Raw genomic sequence first — 12,142 nt, forward strand, 5'->3', positions numbered from 1 at the left:
CAATAAGTATGGTATGAGATACTTTGTTAAATGCTTTACTAAAGTCAAGATATACTATATTCACTGCATTTCCCTGATCAACCTAGTTGATGATTCTATCATAGAAGGAAATTAGATTCATCTGGCATGACTTGTTTGTTACAAACCCATGCTGTCTCTGGTTAATTACCTCATTTTTATCCAAGTACTTGCATGCATGCTGTTTAATAATTTGTTCATAGATCTTTCCTGGTATAGAAATCAGGCTCACAGGCCTGTAGTTTCCTGGATCCACCTTCTTCCCTCTTTTAAAGATAGGGACAACATTTGCCCTTTTCCAATCTTCTGGGACTTCTCCTGTTCTCCAGGAATTTCAAAGATTATGGCAAGTGGCTCAGCAATTACCTCTGCTGCTTCCTTTAGTATCCTAGGATGTAATTCATTTGAACCTTGCGACTTGAATTCATTTAAGTTAGCTAAGTGTTCCCTCACTATCTCTCTGCTTATAGATAGCCTGTATTCTTGTATTTCCCCAATAGCACAGGAAAGATCAGCTGATGTTCCATCTACTTTCTGAGAGAAAACAGATACAAAATAGGAATTTAAAAGTTCGGCCTTCTCAACATCATTCTTAACTAGGGATGAGCGAGTATACTCGCTAAAGCACTACTTGCTCGAGTAATGTGCTTTAGCCGAGTATCTCCCTGCTCGTCCCTGAAGATTAGGGAGCCGCTGCAGCTGACAGGTGAGTCGCGGCGAGGAGCAGGGGAGAGCAGGCAGGAGAGAGGGAGAGAGAGATCTCCCCTCCGTTCCTCCCCGCTCTCCCCTGCAGCTCCCGGCCCCGCGCCGGCCCCCGAATCTTCAGGGACGAGCAGGGAGAAACTCGGCTAAAGCACATTACTCGAGCGAGTAGTGCTTTAGCGAGTATACTCGCTCATCCCTATTCTTAACCAATTCACCATTTTCATCTTGTAAGCACCCAATAGCATCTATGACTTTTATTTTGCCTTTGACATACCCCCCAAATCCTTTTTTTATTGCTTTTGGCCTGTGTTCCCTGCCTGCTGGTAAGAATTAGGTCCTTTGACATACATGTGGATTCGCCGTGTTTAGCAGTCATATGTACAATAGCATTATCTGACATACCTGGCTGAAGGCAGGGAATCTTTGCAGCACTTCATGCTGCACTTGTGTTAACTGTGAAAAGGGGGAAGCCCTGGCTGGCTTACCTTTATGAGTTAGGTCAGAGACCCTACCATTTCCACCATTGGGTGAGGAATACGAGCCAACACTGGAGCTGCAGAGAAAGAATAACAATCTCCTAGCCAAGCTCGGACTTGGCGAAAACGTGTGTAAATGGGTAAAAAATGGGCTCAGAGATAGAAAGCAGAGGGTGGTAATAAATTGTTCGTACTCTGATTGGGCCCCCTGTTGCTAGCGGGGTGCCACAGGGTTCAGTATTAGGCCCCACTCTGTTCAACATATTTATCAATGACCTGATAGAGGGGCTGCACAGCAAAATATCAATATTTGCAGATGACACAAAATAATACAATATAATTAATGCAACGGAGGACAATGTGCGGCTACAAACGGACCTGGATAAGCGGGGGGCTTGGGCAGAAAAATGGCAAATGAAGTTCAATGTTGAAAAATGTAAGGTTATGCACATGGGCAGGAGAAACGGATGTCACCAATATTCACTTAATGGGGTACCACTAGGGAAAAGTGATATGGAAAAGGATCTGGGGGTACTAGTGGATTGTAGACTGAACTGGAGTAACCAATGCCAGTCAGCTGCTGCAAAGGCAAATAAAGTCTTGGGGTGCATTAAAAGAGGTATAGGGGCGAAGGATGAGAACATTATCCTTCCATTATATAAGGCACTTGTCAGGCCTCAAATGGAATACTGCGTACAGTTCTGGTCACCGGTGCTCAGGAAAGATGTCACAGTGCTTGAGGGGGTTCAAAGAAGAGCGACTAAACTAATACATGGAATGACGGGACTGGAATACCCAGAGAGGCTATCCAAATTGGGATTATTCACCCTGGAAAAAAGACGGCTAAGAGGTGATCAAATAACCATGTATAAGTACATGAGGGGACAATACAAGGATCTCTCCCAAGATCTGTTTACACCCAGGACCGCGACGGTAACAAGAGGACATCCGCTACGATTAGAGGAAAGTGGGTTTCATCGCCAACATAGAAGGGGATTCTTTACTGTAAGAGCAGTTAGACTGTGGAACTCTCTGCCGGAGGAAGTGGTGATGGCAAAATCCATAGAGGAGTTTAAAAGGGGACTTTATAGGATACAAGTCTTAGGTTATTTGTCAATCCAGGTATACAGGCAGGTAGGAACTATTAGGGGTTGATCCAGGGAACAGTCTGATTGCCATTAGGGAGTCAGGAAGGAATTTTTTCCCCAAAAGGGCTAAATTGGTTTCTGCCCTTGGGGTTTTTTGCCTTCCTCTGGATCAACACAGGAGGATAGACAGGCTGGACTAGATGGACATTGTCTTCATTCAGCCTTACATACTATGTTACTATGTAATGCCCCTGTACTCCCAATGCACTCTTTAATGAGACCATAAGCTTGGAAGCTGGATTGCCACCATTGTGCTCTGCTGCCATTGTGCTTAAAAGAAGTCTGTTAGCTTTCTGGTATAGCTTTTTTCCCCCTGTGCGTTATAGTTCTGAGGCCCCAGAACACTAAGGTAACTAGGGGGTTCAGATTTTAATGTCTGCTTGGTAGTCGTAAATGCAGGATGTCAGGATGGAGCAGAGTCAAATAGCATTCGGCTTAGGCTTCGACCCCCTCAAGTTTTCAAATAAATCTTAAAGGGGTATTCTGGAGACCAGAGAGAATGTTATATGCTTCATAAGTAGAAATGAGCGAACCTATTCGGCCATGCGCCTTTTTCGCCCGAGCGCCGCGATTTCCGAGTACTTTCGTACTCGGGCGAAAAGATTCGGGGGGCGCCATGGGTGAGTGGGGGGTTGCAGCGGGGAGTGGGGGGAGAGGGAGAGAGAGAGGGTTCCCCCCTGTTCCCCGCTGCTACCCCCTGCTCCGCCACGCCTCCCCCCGCCCCCCGAATCTTTTCACCCGAGTACGGAAGTACTCGAAAATCATGGTGCTCGATCGAGTAATTACTCGAAACGAGTATGTTCACTCATCTCTATTCATAAGGCAATGTACATATATGTAATGTTATAACTTGTTTTACAAAGCTGCAGATATTGATCCCCTAATTAGTTCTCCATTGGTATCCACTGGTTATGTTCTGTATGTTCCGCTGTCTTACTGGTCAGGCATGCTCAGTGCCTTCAAATTCTGCAATGACAACACAGTTTGTACAGTTGTGAATGCACACTTGTCATTAATTGGCAATCGGGTATTGTGGGACATGTAATTTTGCCCTCCCCCTGTAGCTGTTTTAAATAACAATGTGGAAATGTGAAACTGGCTGGTGGCGCAGATCGGCAAAAAAGACACTGAAGTTCAGTGGACATTTGGAATAATGGCAATAAGTGGAAATGTTAGGGAAATTTTGCCCAGTCTCCAGAATACCCTTTTAAGGGTTTGCTTTTCATTCCATGGACAGTTCTATGACTGAAATACATTTCCCTTAATTGTAGGGCTGCACCTAGATCTTTTAACTGCTGTCTTATAGGATTGCATTGAGTAGGGTGAAAATCTTTTCAAAATTCCTTCACTCAAATGAGTTACTTGCTGTTTCTTTTTTTATTCACTACTTTCTGGGATTTTAACACGTAGGTAATTTTAACAGGTAGTAGCTAGTTTTTCATCCATAGAATTATATGAAAATCTTATGGAAATCTCTTGAAAATAATTTGAAATTTCTGTTCGTTTACAGAAAAAATGTCTTTCAAAGTGTCTAGATGTAGTACTAGCATAAGACTGAAACACCTCCACTTCAATCTCATCCTTTGCTCATAATGATCAAAATAAAGGTGTTGAGGTCTGATATTTAGGATGATTAATCTATAGATCTAAGAGGGCCTTTGTTGAGTCAGTACACCTTGATCTTCACAGCAGTGTGCTTCAGGCTGTTATCTTGCTGGAGCGTTTGAAGTTATTACTCTTGTAGAATTAATTGAATACTTTCTGGAGGGAATGGTGCAATGTATCAAAAATTGCTTGACTTTTCAGGATTCTTAATGCCTCCAATCGTAAACAAATCACCGACTTGGGAATGTAATATATCCTCAAACTTGCACCTTGCTTTATTGATGATTGTAGTCATAACGTGAAGAGTCTTTAGCCCCACACCCACTGCTTTTTCTTACTTCCAAATATGTCATATTTAGAATCATCATTCCATAAAGCTGTTTTTGTGGTTGTCCACATTCACTAATGTTCAGTAATATAATAATATGAGCCTATTAACCCTTTGCAATCCAATTTTGGATTCAGGGTTTCCTAGGGGGCTTTCTCTTTCTGCCATTATACAATGGCGCCATCTGCTGGCTAGAGTCAGCACTGCGGTATGGGACATGCTGGAGAGGCCCCCGACAACAGAGCGGCCAGTAATATACAATAAGAATACCCTGCCAGACATCTTCCGACATCAGAGCTGTACAGCCTTCAATCAGAATGTCTTTAGACGTCAGACAGTGGATTGGAAAGGGTTAATAAATGTATATGCTTATTCATGTGCAATTTCTTCGTAATAGGTGTTAAATCTGGATGTTCTAGATGATGATATCCCAGAACTTATGGAACATTTTCGAGTAACTCTCACACAGGCCATATCTGCTGATGGGAAACTTGGCTCCACTCCTACCAGTGGAGCTAGCATAGATCCCAATAAGAAATCAGAAGATATTACAATTAATGCAAGTGATCACCCTTATGGTAAGATGGTAATGTGATTAAATGGATGCATTGTACTTGTTTAAATGATCACAAAGTATTACATAATTAGTTATTGGTAACCTGTATTCTTGGTTACTGATAGCATCAGCATCAATATTCAAGAATAGGGTTAAGCAAAACGAACCAGTAGAACATTGTTTCAGGTCAAACTTTGCTAAAAGTGAAGTATGGCACGAACCAGAACGGAACTTTTAACGAAGTTCTACCTGAAATAGGGTTCTACTGGTTAGATTCACTCAACACTAGTCCTAAACACTGGTGTATAGCACTGTCTAAGAGTCATAAAAGCCCTGTATACACAGGGCTATTATGGCTCTTAGACAATGTTATACACCATTTTTAGGGGTTTTAGTAAACTGTTTCGGTTTGAACTAATTCAGACCGAACCAAATTTTTTGAAAAACAAAAAAGATATTTCTCATTCCTCATAAATGTATGTGCATTATGTGTTTTTATGTCTCTTAGTGTTCATGACTGCTGTTGAGCGAACTGAAGCAATAGAACCCTGTTTCTGGAAGTACTTTGCTAAACTTTTGGTTTGGCACGAACTTGAATCGGACCTTTACAAAATTGAACCCTAAAAGGGGTTCTACTGGTTTGATTGGCTCAGCACTAGTTGAATGTCTAGTTTCTCCTGCTTCAGATATTAACATGGTATTTTAGGATAAACAAGAATGCTTATGAAATAGGTATGGGTAGGACTTTAACGGTAATGTTTTTTTCATCTGTCTGGTTGTTATGTTTTACTATTACTCTCATAGTATGTGGTCCCTTGACAATGCTGTGCAGTTTATCACTTAATCTGTGTTCATATTTCCATTAGTACTTTTCCATCATTTTTGTTTTCCTTGTCAAAATAGCACAGCATTCTATACTCTGCTAGCCTGTAAAAAATCATAAACTTGATGAATCCACTAATAGTCGCCGAGTGGGAAAAAAGATCATAACAAAGCATAACATACAGTGGATAAAAAAGTCTACACACCCCTGTTAACATGTCATTCTTTTGTCATGTTAAAAAACCTGTAGAAAATGAATCCTTTCAGATTTGTTTCCACCTCCGATGTGACCCTGTACAATTCCATGGAAAAACTGATATCATTTAGGATGGAAAAAATAAAATAAGCTGATTGACTAAATATGCTTGCCCTAAAACTAACACTTGGTTGGTGTACCCTTTGACTTTATGACAGCATTCAGTCTTTTTGGGTAGGTGCCTATCAGCATGTCACATCTTGACTTGGCATTCTTTGCCCACTCTTGCTTGCAAAAGCTCTCCGAATCTGTCAGATTGTGAGGGCATCTTGTGTGTAGTGCCCTCTTCACGCCACCCTACAGATTTTCAATGGGATTCAGGTCTGGGCTCTGGCTGGGTCATTCCAAAACTTTCGTCTTCTTCTGTTGAAGCCATTTTTTTGTTGATTTGGAGGTATGCTTTGGGTCATTATCATGCTAAAGGTGAAATTCTTGTTATATTCACTGTATTATGTGAGTTGATTAAATAAACCACAATGGATTTTGACTAATCCTAATGGAAACCATATTTTCTACAGGACTACTTCAGTTCTCTGTGGACCCTCCTCCAAGACCAGGTGATAACATGAGTTTTCCTGCAAAATCTGTTCCCACTATAAAAGTCAAAGAGGAGGTAGGACAAGTTAAGCTTCTTGTGGTTCGAGCTCAAGGACTTTTGGGACATGTAAGAGTTGAATATAGGACATCTCCAATGACTGCATTCAGTCCACAAGACTATCAGGTGATGAATGTGGAATGATATATACTGCATGCATGGGCTAAGAGAAGGCAACCACCTCAAATCTTATTTTACTGTTTTTTTATACTTTTAAGGAAATTTCAGATTTTTTGGCATTCCAGCCTGGAGAGCGATATAAATACATTTATGTTAACATCACTGATAATGCTGTTCCTGAACTGGCTAAATCCTTTAAAGTTGAACTGTGGAATGCTGATGCAGGTGGTAAGTGTGACAAAGTCTTCCGGATTCACTATTACTTATTATTGTACTAGTACATGAGGTCACATGTTAAAATCCTACAAGCATAGATCAAAAATCCCCATAGAAGGGTGATACATACAGTCAGCAGTCCATCAATGGTCAATAGTGAACCATAACATACATATTTATTTCTCTTGCTTATGTAGACGCCAACGTATCCCACAGAGCTGTAAACATATATTTTCATCAGTCCCTGCCTCCTGTGTGGCTCACAATGAAAATTCCCAAATTTTAAACACATTCACACATGGGCCAGTTTTACCTATCCACATGTTTTTGGAGTTTGGGAGGAATGGTATAGTTTCTCCTTAGGGAGAGCACCCAGTAGGCGTGAAGAGACTTATAAGGCCATGAGCACTTGAGAAGACAGAACAATGTCTCTACTTTGCTATTTATTAGAAGGTCAGACCTTTTCTTAGGCCTTGGAATAATGGCTAGGAATATAAGCCAAATACAGAATCTTCTCCAGAAGGAGAAGATAACAATACACAGATAGACTGTTTTGGGTTGTTTTCCCCTCATCAGTGTGCAGTAGATTGCTGACTTGGCCGGGTGAGAAGCCTTTGATGTGGGACACGAAGAGTATAGTTTCTTAGTATAGACTTATAGGGCCATGCATGCTCCTTTTGGTAATATGCAAATGCAAAAATGAAACGATGCCTCTACAGCGCCACCTATTAGAAGACAGCATTCCTGAAAGTCAATGTCAGACCTTTTCACATGCCTTAAAACAATCATTGGGAATATAAGCCAAAGTCAAGAGTCCATCCCTGGAGTGTGGGAGGAAAGCCACACAAACATGGGGATAACATACATACTCCATGCAGATCTTGTTGACTGGATTTGAACACAGGACCCTAGAGCAACAAAGCTAAACAGTGCTTACCACTAAGCCACCATGCTAGATGATAATAGGAACATTCTTACCCCTTCAGTCATTTTACCAGCTGCATGGGCAGCTTGTTTGTCCATTTCCCACATATCTATAGCCAGAGCTGATACAACTGTCCCTGGGTGGGTCACTTGACAGCGGACTATTCACCCAGTGGGATGCACAATTCTTCTGCCCCTTTCTTAGTGGCTACCCTAGCTCATGCCCTAGATGCAATCTATAAAGTCAGTGTGGAAAGTAGTACCAGCCCTGCTTGTGGGTTTGCTGGTCACAGACAAGCAACCTGTCCATGCAGATTGTAAAATGACTGATAGGGTAAAAACATTCCTATCATCCTCTATGTACTTTGTGGGTCCCTATTAACCCTCCACTCATTTATTTTGCTGGATTGGACTTCTGGCTGCATGTTTCACTCTTCTGTGAAGATATTTAATGTATTCTTGTTTGCATTTTAATATGTGGCCTGATGTTTTAGTACAGTATGAATTAAAAGTTATGTTTTCAGATCAGTAACACCTATTCTGTGATGCAGTGGGGATTTTGTCCTGTGTATTGTCCTTGCAACCTGTCAGAGGTTATTGTGATTCCTGTATTCACTGGTAAAAATCTAGCACTTGGTCTTTTCCCATTTGATCACATTTCTAGCTTTGGTACATTTGTGTTTGTGATTCTGCCTATTTCTTCTAAGCAGTAATAGCACCCAGTGAATACATGTGATCAACCATTTAACCTGTAGAGAAAGTTGGGTTTTGCAGATTGCATAGTGATGTATATAAAGGTGAGAGGCCTCATAGCAATGATTGCAGTAGTCCACCTCTGGAGCTGGTTAACACCACCTAGGACAGAAGGATTGCTGCTTGTTTTCCATTCTTCTCCTTTTTAGGATCCTTAGGTTACCGGTACTTCCTTATAAGCCCATTTGCTGGGGGCCCTTGAAGTGATCACAACACAGGTTTTCACTACCCATTAAAATAAGGGTTGCTGCAGATCTGCCCAGGTCTCTTCTCTTCTTGGAGCCTCATAGCAGCTGCATGGGCTGCCCCTATGGTATATATACCCTTCCATCTACATGATGTAAAGGTGGCCCCTTCATGCCTATCCCTAAATGTTCTGGTTTTTGCACCAGTTCAGCACCAGCAAAGACTAGGTCTTGTATGTCTCAAATACTTTGCATTGTTCATAGACAAGGGGTGCTTGAACAGAGAAAGGCATTACTCCACGTCAGGTGTGGCATTAATAAAAAGGGTTGTTGCAGCAATGTACACACGAAAAAACAAGTACCCAAGGGGTCACAAAATACAATTTAAAACTGGACCTCATTTGGTTAAGAGTGGGTATATTTATCTGATTTTTACTGAAAAACACACAAACGAATACAACAAAAGCCATGATAAAAGCATCACTGGGGACTTTTTGATTGTATAGTATACTTTTTTTTAACAGTCTCTTTTATTTTTTTCAAGATAGAAAAAAAACATTAGCCCTTTCCAATCCAATTTGTATCCTGGTTTTCCTAGGGGGGCTTACTCTTTTTCTGCCTTTATACAACAGCACTATCTGCTGGCTAAAGCCAGTACTGCATGAGGTGACACATTGGATAGGCTCTGACAGCAGAGAGGCTGGCAATATACAGTAAGAGAACCCCGACGGACGTCTTCCAACATCGGAGCTGTACAGCCTTAAATCATAATGTTTTCGGACGTCAGACAGTGGATTGGAAAGGGTTAACATTTCATATAGAAATTATGAAAATATAGAAACGAGTCACGCAGGACTCCGGTAATGTTCAAGAATGCGATAAGGCACATTATTGTACATTTGTAAAAGGCCATGCTTAACAGCATTAAGTCAAGTATTTCCAAAGCTCTCCTTGTAGGCTTGGAGGCCTAGGCCCTATGGGATAGGCCATGGCAATGGTGCACAAATAAAGGATATATAGACCATGTGTGAAGTACGTTAAACAAAACAAAAACAATGATGAGGTGACGATCTGTAGATCTAAGAAAGTTGTATAGTATACTTGGTGGATAAAAGACGTTGAGGCATAAGGGGCCCACTGTCACTCTATCACATAGAGCCAGCCCTACTTCAGCCTGTTTCTTCAAAACATAGATTATGTATAAGCCATGCTGATATTTCTATCTATGGTACACCTTACCTTCTTATTTCATGTACGCCAAGGTCCTCACTCAGGTCTTTAACTAAAGCAAGCAATATTTAAGCAGTCTACTTCAGCTGTATCTCCGTAAGGTTATTCTGTGATAACCTTAAACTTACTCTGCTGTTCAAACCTATCAGTAAATGTTCCTGTGCTCTACTTGCTGTCTATTTCTTATATGTGTATATACGTATATGTCTTCTGTGTGTCTCTTCCTGAAGTGGCTGAACTCTTTAGGGACGATGCGTTTGGTAGTGGTGATGGTGACATGGAACTCTTCCTTCCAGCTGTACACCAAAGGGGTAAGCACGTCACTCTCAGTCCTTTCTTTCTGTTGGAGTAAAGCAATTTAATATCATTGTGTAACTTTATCTATATGTTTACATAATTAACACTTAAGACACAGTATCTGCTTGTATAGAAGTTTTTTCAGTATCCATTAGGTAGTACTTGAGTCACAATGTAGATCTAGCCCCCTGTGTCAATGAGCTTCTTAAAGGGGTTTTCCAACTAAAGAAAAAATGTAAAAAGGGGCCATGTTATAAAAGAACAAAATAACTTACGCACCTGTCTTCTCTACCTGGGAAACACTACAGGGGGTCCCGCGATGCTGCTAGTCTCTGCTCATAGCGTGAGTCACATGACTGCTGCAGACAATCAGAAGTCGCAGTATCACTGTTCGGAACTCCTAGCAAGGTGCCCAGGTTCTGAACACTGATACCAAGAGAACGTGCGGTGACGCTGAGGCTTCTGATTGTCTACAGCATATCACGTGACTTCCACTATCAAGAGGGACCAAGATTGTTGCGGGACCTGCTGCAGCATTTCCCATGGGGAAAAAGAGAGACAAGTATGTTATTTTGTTCTTTTATACCATGACCACTTGTTTACGAAAGATTTTCATCGGACAACCAGTTTAAAGCAGGTCTTAAGGAATAAATAACCGCTGCCACTAGGAATGCTCCAACTTTTTAATACAATTTGGTTGTTGTTAAGTTTAATAGCAGCAGGGGGCAGTGTTTGCTTATATCCATGCATATCCAATGCACACACTCATAAGTTGATACAATATTTTCATAAACTACTGTGATGTCCTAACAAAACATGTTAATTTATATGGAGAACAGACTGGGTGAGAGAGAAGCAGAGAGACACACGCAGAGATGCAACTGCAGCTAATAGTAAATGCTTTACTGTCTCAGAGCTACTAGAATCACATCTACACTGCTTGGTACTGTTGTATAATGTTTTCCATGCTGCTTCTCTGTATATGAGAGATAGTGACAGGGATGCAGGATCCACTTTTCTCTTTGTGCAGTATATGGGAAATATCGTAGTAGCTAGTCTCCACCCAACAGCTCAGGGAAAATTTAGAATTAGAGATGGAACCTGTAGAGGGGCAAACTGGTAAAGAATGCAGGATTCAAGTCATATAATGGTCAAAAGTAGTGTTATTCCTCATGTACATAAATGGCAGCTTATTATAAAAAGTCACTTGAAAGTGTGGGCACTCTATGCTTTAGGGTAATTTAAATATATGCTAAAGGGGGTTTCTATGACTAAGATATTGCTCACTTATCCTCAGGATAGGTCATCAGTATCAGATGGAGGGGTGTCTGCCACTTGGGACCCCCACCAATCAACTGTTTGAAGCAGCTTTGATGCTCTGGGGAGAACCGTGGCCTATTGTTAGGTCTGTGACGTCATGTTCATCGGTCACATAGCCTAAGAGCAGCTCAATCCTATTCAAGTGAATGGGATTGAGCTGCTATACCATGTACAGCTGTTATGAAATGTGTATGGTACTGTGCCTGGTATGCAGTGAAATGGCCGTGGCACTAACCAGAGCACTGCGGACACTTCAGACAGCTGATCAGCAGTGGTCCCAAGCTGTGGACCCTGATCGATAAATATTGACTACCTACTAGAGATGAGCGAGCGTACTCGGAAAAGCACTACTCGCTCGAATAATTTGCTTTATCTGAGTATCGCTGTGCTCGTCCCTGAAGATTCGGGTGCCGCTGCGGCTGACAGGTGAGTCGCAGCAGGGAGCAGGGGAGAGCGGGCAGGAGAGAGGGAGAGAAAGATCTCCCCTCCGTTCCTCCCCGCTCTCCCCTGCAGCTCCCCGCTCCGTGCCGGCACCTGAATCTTCAGGGACGAGCACAGCGATACTCGGATAAAGCAAATTACTCGAGC

General features: G+C 41.8%; 1 protein-coding gene across 1 annotated transcript in view; it reads left to right on the top strand.

Annotated features, from left to right (window-relative positions):
- ADGRV1 (adhesion G protein-coupled receptor V1) overlaps positions 1-12,142 on the top strand; it is a 400,714-nt gene that overhangs the window by 82,983 nt on the left and 305,589 nt on the right. Inside the window, exons 22-25 of the mRNA XM_066604894.1 lie at positions 4,678-4,858; positions 6,433-6,635; positions 6,728-6,857; positions 10,168-10,248. Coding sequence (XP_066460991.1) covers positions 4,678-4,858; positions 6,433-6,635; positions 6,728-6,857; positions 10,168-10,248 — 595 coding nt within the window. The remainder of the gene's footprint in view (positions 1-4,677; positions 4,859-6,432; positions 6,636-6,727; positions 6,858-10,167; positions 10,249-12,142) is intronic.

Source organism: Eleutherodactylus coqui, chromosome 5, assembly GCF_035609145.1.
Source record: "Eleutherodactylus coqui strain aEleCoq1 chromosome 5, aEleCoq1.hap1, whole genome shotgun sequence".
Taxonomy (NCBI): Eukaryota; Metazoa; Chordata; class Amphibia; order Anura; family Eleutherodactylidae; genus Eleutherodactylus; species Eleutherodactylus coqui.